The sequence below is a fragment of the Eulemur rufifrons genome, chromosome 7 (genome assembly GCF_041146395.1).
Source record: "Eulemur rufifrons isolate Redbay chromosome 7, OSU_ERuf_1, whole genome shotgun sequence".
In the NCBI taxonomy this organism is placed as follows: Eukaryota; Metazoa; Chordata; class Mammalia; order Primates; family Lemuridae; genus Eulemur; species Eulemur rufifrons.
In genome coordinates, this window is record NC_090989.1 from 154070012 (window position 1) to 154082403 (window position 12392).

The 12392-nt window shown below is 57.3% G+C and overlaps 1 protein-coding gene across 1 annotated transcript; it reads right to left on the reverse strand.

Moving 5' to 3' along the window:
- Window positions 1-123: 123 nt before the first annotated feature.
- LAMB2 (laminin subunit beta 2) lies at window positions 124-11780 on the reverse strand. Its single transcript, XM_069475684.1, has 33 exons — window positions 11724-11780; window positions 11574-11635; window positions 11274-11446; window positions 11054-11189; window positions 10899-10972; window positions 10291-10479; window positions 10135-10198; window positions 9700-9902; window positions 9490-9610; window positions 8985-9173; window positions 8605-8784; window positions 8371-8483; window positions 8044-8123; window positions 7821-7953; window positions 7456-7614; window positions 7251-7378; window positions 5327-5459; window positions 4939-5131; window positions 4721-4864; window positions 4262-4493; window positions 4015-4178; window positions 3709-3933; window positions 3408-3625; window positions 3187-3283; window positions 2725-3097; window positions 2442-2626; window positions 2127-2368; window positions 1699-2047; window positions 1168-1375; window positions 949-1090; window positions 689-865; window positions 438-597; window positions 124-358 (listed from the first exon to the last, which is right to left on the reverse strand). The coding sequence occupies exons 2-33, from the start codon at window positions 11632-11634 to the stop codon at window positions 222-224; spliced, it is 5382 nt and encodes a 1793-aa protein (XP_069331785.1). The 5' UTR covers window position 11635; window positions 11724-11780; the 3' UTR covers window positions 124-221.
- Window positions 11781-12392: the final 612 nt, after the last annotated feature.

The window sequence follows — 12392 nt, forward strand, 5'->3', positions numbered from 1 at the left end:
GCGGAGGGAGGCGGGGCTCCGGTGCCTTGGCCTAGCATGGGCCCTCCTGGTAGCATCCTGGATGTTTATCCAGACACCCTGCCCGCCCCAAATCAGAGTCTAGACAACACAGTGGGGGTTCACACTAGTTTATTGGGGGCCCTGCCAGGCCAAGAGCTCTTTAATGTACAGCAGACGCGTGTGGGGCCAGGCTGGGGACAGGGATAGGCCATGGGCAGAGGTTACTGGCAAGTGTTGTAGATCTGGACCTGTAGGTTGATGGCTTGAAGCACACTGCGCATCCTGGCCTCCAGCCCGTCCAGCTGAGCTGCCTTGCCCTCCAGGGCCCGTTCATTCTCTTCATAGGTGCCCTCCAGTTCTAGGAGGTGAAGGTCTCAGCTTAGGGGTCCCACTCCCACAGTCCCACGTGCGTGGTGCCCACCTGCCCCACTCCTCACCCTGTAGCCGCTGCAGCTTGTCTTGAGCTGCCTGCAACAGGTCCCGAGCCTCATCCCGCAGCTGCTCTGCCCTTGCCTGTGCAGCCAGCACACCCTGGGCCTTGCGCTCAGCCAGGGCCTTCACTGTCTGGTACTGGTCACCTAGTGGGCCCTGCAGCAGCTGCAGATATAGAGGGCAGGGTCAGCATGGTAGCCCAGTGGAGGCCCAGCCTTCACCCCTACCTCTTCTAGCTGTCTGTGCCTCAATCCACCTGCTCAGCCTCCCGGGCACGACCCTGGGCACTGCCTGCCGTTTCTTCAGCCGTAGAAGCTGCCAGGCTATTTCCTGCTCGTTTCAGTTTCAGAGCCTCCAGGAGAGCATCCAATTGCCGAGCCCGCTCACCTGCAGAACTCAGTGCCTGCTCTGCACCTGCCATCCTCTCCTGTACCTGCCATGGGTAGACAGGAGGTTAAACAGATCTACGGTGCAGGCCCATACCCTTGCCCCACTGATGTCCTAGGGAGACCACACCTGGTGCAGGGTTTGCTCTGTGTCCTGTGTGTCAGCCACTGCACCCCGGATGGCACCCTGGGCAGCACTCTGTGCCCGCTGGGCCTCCTCCAGTGCTGCCTGTACTGTCGCTGCCTTCTGTTTCTCACCCTCAGCCCGGTTCCTGGGGAAAATGGTCAATCAGGGCCTGCAGGTATCAGGACCAAGCATTAGGTCCAGGGGCCAGGGATGGGGTCAGACCGTGCCCGCTGTGCATCCTGCAGTAGCTGCTCAGCCCGACGCACATCTCCCACAGTACGAGCCAGGATCGTGTCCACATCCTCCAGGCTCCGGACTCGCTCTGCAATCGCACCCGCCAGGTGCTGGATCTGGTCAGGTGAGGCTGGGATGGAGAGCTCTAGCACCCGTGTGGCTACCATTTCAATGCTATCAGGATCAGCCCCCTCCTCTATGGGGACAAAAGCAAGGACTTAAGGATATAGATTCTTCAGGATAGGCATGGGGATACAATCTTGGGGTATGGACTCAGGGTCTGTACCTGGGATAGAGGTTTGCTAATAGGCATAATGATGTAACCACAGGCACAGGGACTATATATATGGCTCAGACTCAGGGACATGGACCTGGGAACCACATATGGGCATGGACTCAGCGGCCAGACATGGGGTCATAAACACAGGTTCAATGCAGGCCCTGAGGCTCAAATATGAACCTAGAGAGACACAGACATGAGGGAAACAACCACATGGCCTGGCCACATGGGAGGCTCACGGTTGAGGAAGTCCTTCACACTCTGGATAAGTTCTCGAAGTTCCTGGTTGGTCTGCTCCACCTGTCCCCTGGAAGCATTAGCCTTGTCCAGGGCCGCTTGGGCCCGCTGCTGTGCCTCGCCTGCCTGCCGACGAGTCTCAGCCACTTGGCTGAGGATGCCACCACCTTCTGCCAGTGCCCGCTGCAGCTCTGCCTGTGTGTGCCGGGCCCGGCCCAGTGCTAGGTCTGCTGTGGCTGCTGCCCCATTGCAGCTGAGGCCCCCACAGCGAGGCTGCCCATCCTCATCTCGACAGCCGGCACCCCCACAAGGGCTTGTAGCACAGGGTGCATTCCCTGGGGCCCCACACACCTGCCAGGCACAGAACAAGTTAGGGCCCTATAGAAGGAACATCCACACCCACCCATCCCACCCCACACTTGCACCTCACCAGTTCATTTATGTCTGTCAGGCTCAGAGTGTGGGTACGGGCAGAGAGCTCGCCCAGAGCCCGCTGGTTGGCCATGTGTTTGCTGTTGAAGTCCTCCCTCTGGGCATCCATCAGTATCTCTGTCCGATGCCGGATACCTGCTGAGTTGCTCACAGGGCTAGGTACTGCCAGGGCTGAGGTGTTGGCACGACGTTCTGCCTCTGCAGACTGGCTGTGAGCATGGCGGATGCTATCATAGGCACCTAAGTTGGGCAGAGGCAGGCAGTCAACTAAATATTGACCCTAGTCCACCTGCCTACTTGGCCAACAACTCACCCAGGAAGTTTGAATGTTTGAGCAGGTCAAGATGCTGGTCAAGCTGCCGCAGCGTGAGATTAAGTGCAAGCCCATCTCGCTCCAGACCACTTAGTGCATGGTTGGCATTGAAGTTCTCATCCTGCACATCTGTAAGCTCTGCTTCCAGCTGAGTGAGGTGCTCAGTGGCCTCCCCAATTTCACGCCTGCGCTGATGGGGGAGGGGGGGTGTTCAGAGAGGCTTCGGCCCTGGTCCACTGGAACTCTGCCCCATCCCACCATGTATTCTCAGGCCCATCCGCACCGCAGCTCCTCTGTGGCCTTCACAAGTTGTGCAGTGGAGGCAGCTGAGGTGTTGTGGGCACCCACAATGCCCTGCACAGTGCCCAGTTTCTCCTGCATGTGCCGGAAGCTGCTCTCAAAGGCACCCAGCACACCCGTCTGCTGCAGCTCCTGCACCCGCTGCTCCAGGCGCCGTGTACGGGCAGCCAAGTCCTGTACCACACGGTCCCAATCCCCGAAGCATGCATGGCAGGGGTGACAGGCAGGAAAGACTCCTGAGAAGCCACGGGCACACTGGTCACAGCGCACACCAGACACGCCTGGGCGGCAGCTACAGTGACCTGTGGAGCGGTGACACTGAGGTGTGTCTGTTCCACGAGGGTCACAATCACAGGCTGCAGGAAAGGGCAGACCACAGAGTTAGGGCTCCTGTGGGGCATCCTGGGAAGTCCTCCATCCACCCTGGGACCCCTGACTCCCTTACCACGGCACTGCAAACCAGGGTCTCCCCAGTGGAGCTCTTGGCACTCAGAACAGGTCCGCCCACCAAAGCCGGCACGACAGTGGCACTGCCCTGTGAACTGGGGTAGGAACAGGGCATGAGTGAGAGCCTCTATCAAAGGCTGAGCCCTCAAGACAAGGCAGACAGCTGGCCCCATCTCCCCTACTCCCCTACTCCCATGGATCTGCAGTAGGGTCCCATACCTCATTGCAGGTAGGGCCTCTGGCCCGGCTTAGGTGGCAGGCACAGGGCTGGCAACCATGGCCACTGGTGAGGTTCCAGAAGTTGGTGGCACAGCGGTCACAGCTAGGGCCCTGGACATTGGGGAGGCATGGGCACTGCCCACTGCTTGGATCACAGTGGCACCGGTCAGCAGATGGGCACTGCTGGGGATTTGTGCCCAGCAGGTTGCAGGTGCAGCCTGTGCCAGCCAAGATGAGCACAGTAGTCAAGGGGAGCCTGAGCAGCAGGGCCACAACCCCAGCCATCCCTTCCCATACTCACGGTGACAGCTCTGTCGGGCAGCCTGCCCATGGAAGCCAGGCTTGCAGTGGGCACAGTGTGGCCCCTCTGTGTGGTGTAAACACCGCAGGCATTGCCCCGTGTGGGGGTCACAGGCATCAGGGTCCATAGGGTCAATGTTCCCACTGCACTCACACAGTTGGCACCGGCCACCTGGCCTTGATGGGTCTCCAAAATGCCCAGGGGCACAAGCTTCACACCGCAGCCCTGCCCACAGTCAAGGGGAAGCCATGAGTGCTCAGCCTAGGCACCTCACCCTGATCCCATTCCTGTCTCCTATTCACTCACCTGTGTAGCCTGCCCGGCAATGGCACACAATCTGCTGGGAGTACTCATCCCGGTGGCAAGAAGTAGCAAAGTGTCGTTGGCTCCCAGGGCCTTCAGGGCAGGGGCAGGGCCGGCATTGGCCTCCATATGGCAGCCGTGGATCCCCATGGAAACCAGCAATACACCTGCAGGGAGGGGAAGAAAGAGATATGTCATCCCTGGGCAGCCTGCCCACCCACCAACCCACTTCTAGCTGCTCCAGGCTTACCTTTCACAGTGTTCACCCCCTGTGTGATCACGGCAGCCCAGGCAAGCGCCTGTGTGGGTATCGCACTCATCTGCACGCCCATTGCAGGCACATGGCCGGCAGCTAGGGAATCCCCACTGGCCACGTTGGCAGCGGTCACAGCGAAGCCCAAAGGCACCAGTTTGGCAGGGACATTGTCCACTGGTCCCTTCACACAGGCCGCTGAGTGCCCCCTCAGGACTGCACTGGCAGGCTGGGAGTAGGGCAGAGGCTGAGCCAGGGGATGGGGGCTGAGGGGAGTCTGGGTGAGGTCAGGGTGGGGTGGTCAGGGAATGGAAAAGAACTGCAAGGGACATAGTGTTGAGAGTATGGGGTCCGAGGCCAAGTTAGAGGAAAGAAGAAGCAGGGCCAGAGGGAGGAGAGAGAACAGTAGTGGAAAGGAGAGAGAAGAATAGGAGGGAAAAAGAGGCAGTAAAGTACCTTGACAGCCTGTGGGGCCAAAGCCGTAGTAGCCGGGGGCACAGAGATCACAGCGGCGCCCAACCACTCCAGGTTTGCATAGGCACTGACCACCATGGGGGTTGCACTCAGAACTCAGTGAGCCTTGAGGGTTGCACTGACAGGCTGTGGGAGGGGAGTAGGGCCAAATCAAGCTGGGCCCCACCTCTGCCCCACCAACCCATATCACAGATACTCACGCAAGGCACCATTGTAGATCAGGGTGGACAGGCTGATGAGGAGGGGAGCACAGGCCTCAGAGGGAGGGGTCTTTCTGGGCACTAGACCCTCCTCATGGCATCGGTAGTGCTCAAAGGTGGTACGGCGCTCCAGGGCAGCAGCATCACCCCCACTAAACATCTCTAGCACCAGGACATGGGGCAGCAGCACCAGCTGAAGGGATGAGCAAAGAAGAGTGTAGTTGAGACCCAGGACCACACTGGCACAGCCAGAGCACTTGCCTTAGCACTGCCACAGGCCTGCCCACCCCAGCACCACAATGGGCCTGCCTACCTGCCCACCAATACCCAAGCCCCACCCCACAGGCCCTATCATCTTGGTTGGTGTGGGCAAGAGGGGATTGTTCACCGAGTCAATAAGCAGGCCAGGTCCAGAGTAGGGGGTCTCAGGCTGAGTACTTCCCCCTGTTCGTACTAGCTTCAGATGCAGCTTGTAGGAGATGCCAGGCTCAAGGCAGACAGGACTTGGAAACACCATGTACCTGGGGGGAAGTGAGGACAGGTAGAGGGGGATTACCCAGGGTCCCTGTACTCATCATCTGGGTCTCTCCTACCTCACTCACAGCATTTAGTGGCCAAACCATTGGCCAAAGCAGAGACTACATCTGGGCTGGGCTGAGCTAGGCCAACGAACAGCTGGGAGGCCCAACAGAGAATCTGTACAGAAGATTCCCATAAATGTGGCTTGCTGGAATCATACAATTGTGCAGACCAATCTGACTGGAAACACTCATAAAGCCTGATGACCCGAAGGCATTTCTGTGGTACAAGAACTTGCCAATTTTTCCTCAACAACCACTTCACTCACACTTTAACCTACAACCTGCTCCTCTTCACTAAGACTGCATCAAACCTCTCTCTCTCTCTCTCTCTCTCTCTTCCCCTCCCTCCCTCCCTTTCTCTCCCTCTCCATTTCCTAAGTCACTCCTATCATCCTATAAAACCATACTCGGGTTCTTTCATCCCCTCCCAAAAATCATTCTTCAATCCCTCAGGTCTTCCCCTAGCTGCTGCCTCATCTTTGCTTTCCTGCCCAACACATTTCTCAAAAGAGACCACTATAGTCAGCACCTCCACTCTCTAGCCTCCCACTCCAGTGGAACTTCTGCCCTATCCCGTGCCAAGGTTACCAGTGACCTCCATGCAGCTACACCCCAAAGCCACTTCTCTATTCTTATCAAGTGTTGAGCAGCATGTAATTGGAAACATATGCCTTCCTTCTGCAGACACTCTTTTCTCTTAGCTACTGGGCCCTACCAATGCTCCTAGTTTCCCTCCATACCCCTAGTTCTTCCTTCTTCACTGGCCTCTAACACTAGAGTACCTCCAAACCTTATTCTCGTCCTCTTTCCTTTCTCTGGTTACTCTTAAGTAATGAGTCCCAATTTATATCTCCAATTGACTCCTCCCAGTAATTTCAGACACAGAAATCCAAACACCCACTGGCCTTCTCCCCCATGTCTAAACATCTAAAAACTGTTCCTCCCTATGTTTCCATCTTAGTAAAGAGCTCCACCCTCATCGAGATGCCCAGGCCAAAAACCCTGGAGTCACCTTCCTATCTTCTCTCCTTTGCCTATATGTCTAAGCCATCAGCTCTGCTGCTAGAACCCTCTGGAACGTGTTCTCTTCTCACCATCTCTACTGCTATATTTCTGTCCAACCCACTATCACTCTGCCAACTTGGTAGCCTCTAGTAGATCTCCCAGCTTCCATCTTGGCCCCTTTAAGTCTATTCTTCACTCAGCAACTAGAGGAATCTTTGTTAAACACAAGTCACAGTTGGTAAAATGTCTATAATGGGTACAACCAGGTTCATTATGCTATTCTCTCTGCTTCTCTGTATGTTTGAATATTTTACATGACCAAAAATTAAAAAGAAGTGATGCAAAAGATACATAAAATAAATATTACCCAAAACATAATAAAACATTAATCAGAACAGTCACATCCCTGCTCAGAGTGCTCTGATGCCACCCCCCCACCACCACCACTGCCATGGGCCCTCCCTACAGTGACAATGGATGATTTTTCATTAATTCCAGCCTTGGCCTCAGGACCTTAGACCCCTAAGAGAGCGGGCCTTGGTCTGTCTGTTTCCTTCCTGTGACCAGGGCCATGCCCAACAGGACCTGGAAAACAGCACTCAGGAGGAGGCATTTGAAGAAAGGAACAGATGAGTGAGCTGTGGGGTCTTCCAGGTGCCCCACAGAGAGCTTAGGACTGGCCCCACACCCCCCAACTGTTATGGGTTCTACCATCAGTGCCCTCACCTGGTATCTGGTTGCAGAGTCCCTTGGATGTGGTCATCCTTGGGCAGCACATGCCCACATGGGCTGTGGGCAGGCACAGGCCCTGGACGCTGCACAGTCAGTTCCATCTCTGCCCATTGCTCAGGGACCTGGGAAAATGGGATAATGGAAGAGATGCTCCCACATCCAAAGGTTCAGCTCCGGGACAGATGTCACAGGGTCTAACCTGGGGCTCTAAGCGCAGTAGCAGGTCATAGTCCATGGCCCTTGGCACAGAGGCCACCAGGAACTCCAGCACCTGACCTTCCCGCAGCCGCACAAAGCCTGAGCCAGTCCACGATGGAGTCTCCTGGGTGGTCACCAGGCGCTCCACCACATCAAGCACCTGGGAGGTAATGCAGCCAGGGATGGAGGCTCAGGTGAGGCACTGCCTCTTCTGCCACAGCCATCCCCAAACCCATTTCTCCTGCCAAGTCCTCACCCAAGGCTAGATACCCCCAGTCCCCACAAGGTACTGCCCATAACCCCCATAATACTACCTTTCCAGCCATAGTCCACCCACTCAATGCCCTCTGCTGCTGCACCCCCCACCTGCCCTCGGGCGTCCTCAGCCTCCCAAGTTAGGTGGTCCAGGAAGGGCCGGAAGTAGCCAGGCTGGACCTGCTCACAGCGTCGCCCGACCATGTGCTGGCGGCAGCGGCACTGACCTGTGGCCTCGTCGCACCTGGGGGGACACCGTGGTTATTCAAGAAGAATGCCTTCTTCTGCCCAGGATCTTTCCCCACCCCTTCCTGGCCCTCCCTACAGCACTCACTGGGGATCCAAGGCACCACCCACATCGCAGTCACAGGGGCGGCAGCCCAGCAAGTCGTGGCTCAGGCCCCAGTGGCCAGGCTAGGGGAAAAGAAAGAGTTTCTGGGGGCCAGAAGCAGATCCTCTTGCTACCCAGCAGGGAATCCAACCACAAATCTCACCCTGTACCATCCTTTGGTGAAAACATGGACCCCACACCCTTGGCCTTCCAGACCTGAGGCTTCTCTAAGCTTTCAGCACCCACCCAATGGGGCATGGACATCACCTCCCAGCCCTGTGCTCTAAGGACAAGTCCTGATCCCAGAACCCCAGTCCCCTCTAGTCGCACCAGGCAGTGGTTGCAGCCATGTCCAGTCACCAGACGTTTGCAGAAACAAGTTCCACTCTTGGGGTCACAAGGGGTACCCCCGGGCACCGTGCCTCGTGTATTACACTGACAACCTGCAGGGAAGGAGTCCATCAGCACTTTGGGGAGCTGTGGCAGTGCTTAGGTTCAGCTGAATCAGGAGTAAGAGGTTAGGGGTTAAAGGTCAACACAGGAGTTAGGGCAGGAGGCACATACGCTGGCAGCCTAGAGGGTCACTGGCACTGAGCCCAAAGAAGCCATCACGGCATTGCTGGCAGCGAATGCCCACCACATGTTCTTTGCAGCGACACTGGCCCGAGACCAGCCCCAGTGCAGGGTCATCATGGGAATCACAGCGACCACCGTCTTGGGAGCCCATGGGGTCACAATCACAGGCTGAGGGCAAAAAGAGGTACAGGGTCACCCTATCCCAACTAGCCCAGCACCAGTCCTCTCCTAAGCCCCACCCTGTATCCCTGTCTGGCTCCAACCCAATCCCATCATCCCAATTTCCTGCAATCTGGATAGCAGTCTTGGCTCCCAGGTTCCTGCCCTAGGTTCAGCTTTCCTTCTCCCATGCCCTATCTCAGCCTCACAGCGGCACACAGCCGGGTCCCGCAGGTCCTTGGTTGGGTCCCGATAGAAGAAGGGCCGGCAGAGTTCACAGTGGCGCCCAGCTGTGTTGTGCTGACATCCATCACACACGCCTCCACTCACATTACCAGAAGCCAGGTATATGGCCATGTCGAAGTGGCAGCTGTGGGTGTGACCATGGCACTCACACTCTGTGGGGGAGGAAGGGCAGGGCAAAGACCACTTCAGAGACCAAGTCCTGAGGGTAAGGTTTATAGGGGGCCCTAGTGATACCTTCGATCCCTGCCACAGGCCCCAATGTGTGGGCTCAGGGACTTCCAGGCCTCAGCATTATCCTGGGCCCCTACCCAGAGAAGATTGTAGAGGAGGGCTGAGGGGGTCCCCCAGGTCATCAAGGCCTGGAAACCCTTTGTACACAGTCTGGGCTTGACATCCATCTGTAGGTTCTACCCAGGACACAGCCAGGCTACAGAGTTCTAGAGCTATGGGGGCCAAGGTCTCACTCACTCCTACAGGCGTGACTGTGACCGTCCTCAGCCGGATGCCAGGGCAGGTCATGATAGAAATCCTGACACTGCTCACAGTTGAGGCCACGAGTGTTGTGTTTGCAGACGCAGGCCCCATGCACCTATGAAGGTGGGCGGGCAAGTTGTCAGCATTGCTCATCCCTGCCTGCCACTACCCCTAGCCCTATCCCAGCCATCTGAAGCCCCTTACCATGCCCTCAGCATGGGCTGGTGCCCCTGGGGCAGGTGCACACTGTGAGGCATGTCCATAGCAGAAGCAGTTGCCACGTACAACCAGCTCATAGAGGGCATAATAGTACTTCTCTCGGATCTCCCGCCGTGGGTCGAGCAGGTTGTCCCCCAGCGTGTGTAGTCGAGTCAGGTTCACCCGTAGGTTGGTGATCTTCAACAGGTCTGAGTTGGGGGGAGGGTTGGAGCCAACTGGCCAGGCAGGCTCTTGTTGCCCCATGCCTACCCAGGGGCTGCAGTGGCCAAGGTCACCTTTAGAGACCTCCTGTCTACTGCTACCCAAGCTAAATTGGGCTTGGCATCTGCCCTAGGAAGCACCCAAAATAGTTACTGAGGCCCCAAATAGTCCCCAGGCGGACGCTGAGACTGTGCCAAGCTCAAAGGGTGGAGCACTCACTCTGGATCCGAGAGCTGTAGGGGTCTGGGATAGGGATGGCAGGGTCCAGCACACGATAGATGACCTGGAGGGGCAGGGAGGCCATACACACACTGGACCTTGCCTCAGGCCCAGCATCCCCTCCTTCTGGCCCCCAGCCCAGACCCCAGCCCTCACCTCGCCTTCAGTGGACGGCTCAATCTCTGAGTAGCGAGACTCACAGACTACATCATCCCAGTGCCGTGGGGGGGCTAGTGGGACTCCTGGGAAGTCAGCCCCACAGTCATAAGAGAAATATCGGTACACATGCCAGGTGCGGCCAAAGTCTGCTGAACGCTCCACCAGCATGGCAGCAGGACGAAATGTCTGGGTAGGGGACATGGCTGATCAGCAGACACCAGGACCAAGCCTAGTCCAAGGCCATCAAGGGCCCTGCTCCACTTGGGACTGCCCTCGAACAGCTCATAGACAAATGGGGGTGACTAGTAGAAGCCAGAAAATGACCAGCAAGGTCACTTCTAAGCCATTTCTAATGAAGAGGCTCAGGGGTCATGGGGCCCAAGGAGACAGCACCTAACCCAGCCTGGGACTCAAGCAGCAGAAGAGCATGTGTAAAGGCCCGGAATTGTAAGGCAACGGAAGGTTGGAGGGATGAAGGAGCCTCTCGTGCAGTCAGAGCACAACTTATGAGCTCAGGGAGGCTGGATTAATGAGCCAGGGCTCTGTCCAGGGCTAATGGGGAGCCAAGCAGGGCGATTCGGGTAGGCTCCCAGACATGCAGGCACCTTGAAGGTCATAATGAGGTGCGTGAAATGGAACTCAGCCTCCAGGTCCAGCTGGATGGTGACCTCCGGGATACCTGGGACAGGAGTCAGAGGTCAAAGACTGGAGGCTACTGGTGGGCAGCCCTGCTCACTCCATGCCCCACCCATGGCCTCACCGTTCTCTGACTGCCACCAAGCTGCCCGGCGCTGTGGTGCAAAGCTGGTGACTACATTCTGGATGCGATGGCTGTGCGGGTTGTCTCGAGCAGAGAAGGGGCGCCGGGAGTCACACAGGAAACACTTCTTTTCATCCTGGGTTGGGTAGGGATTAGAATCGGGGCCTTGGGCAGTGCCAGTCCCACCCTCACCAGCTTCCCACCCTCTCCCCAGCCACACCTGCAGGTGACTGACGATGCAGTAGGGCTGGGGGCTGTGCAGGCCACAGGTGGATGAGGCAGTCAATCTGTCAGCGCGGCCCACCAGCAAGTCGCCTGTGGCTGGGTAGCAGCTTCCCCTCGAACAGCCAGGCACATCCGGAGCCAGGGCCTGGGCCAGTGTGGTGGCCAGCACTGGGGACAGTGGGTCAGCCCATTCTGCTGAGCTCCCATCTGGTAGTCCCACCCATGTGCCCCAGAAGCAGCTATGCCAGGCCCTACCATCACATCCCTAACCCCAGCCCTCACCAGGCCCCCTCACCGCTCAGCAGTAGGCCCAGTCGAAGTTCCCAGAGCAAAGGTTGCCTCCTCCCTGGCTCCATCCTGAAGAGGAAGGGAACAGGGATGAGGAAAAATGAAGGGTCTAGGGCCTGAGCCTTCACCCACTTTCGGGGTCCCGTGCTGGCCCTGCCTGTGTGGATCTTTGGCCAGTTTCCCTCCAGGCCCTCTGTCTGTTCCCAGGTCTGTCCAGCAGTCCCTCCACCAGCTTAGAGAGTAGCGACTTAGAGCAAAGTTGGGAAGCACGGCAGGAAGGAAAGTACGGAGCAGAATCTGGGCAGGAACACAACACCAGGCAGACAGCCCCCCACCCCACCCTACGCCTGCCCTCCAGAAATGGCCCTCACCCCAGGAACTGGCCACTGGCCACCTCACCCACAAATCATAATTGTGCCCCCAAGTCCAGATCTATACGGGGGCCAGAGGAAGGTAGGGAGTTTGGTGCTTTAGATAGACCACCAAGGGAAGGGAACCCACAAAGTTGTGGGCATGGCAGGAAAAAGTAATAGGGATTTGATCGTCACCATATCCAATGCTGGGCCATGGAGCCTATAGTCTTTTTCCCTGGTGTCCTCGCTATGGAAATCACTGTCAACTCAACTATTTGACCTCAAGGCTCTAGCATCAGCAGGGAAGCGGAGGGCGCAAGCAGAGGCACCAAACTCCTCTAATTCAGAGCTGTGGGGAGCTTTTAGACAGTCCCAGGGACAGGACAGGATGGGGTTGGGGAGAGATGGGGAAAGCCCTCTGAAGCCCGAGGCACAGCTCCAGGAGTCTCTGCCTGCCCTAGTCACTACAGCAA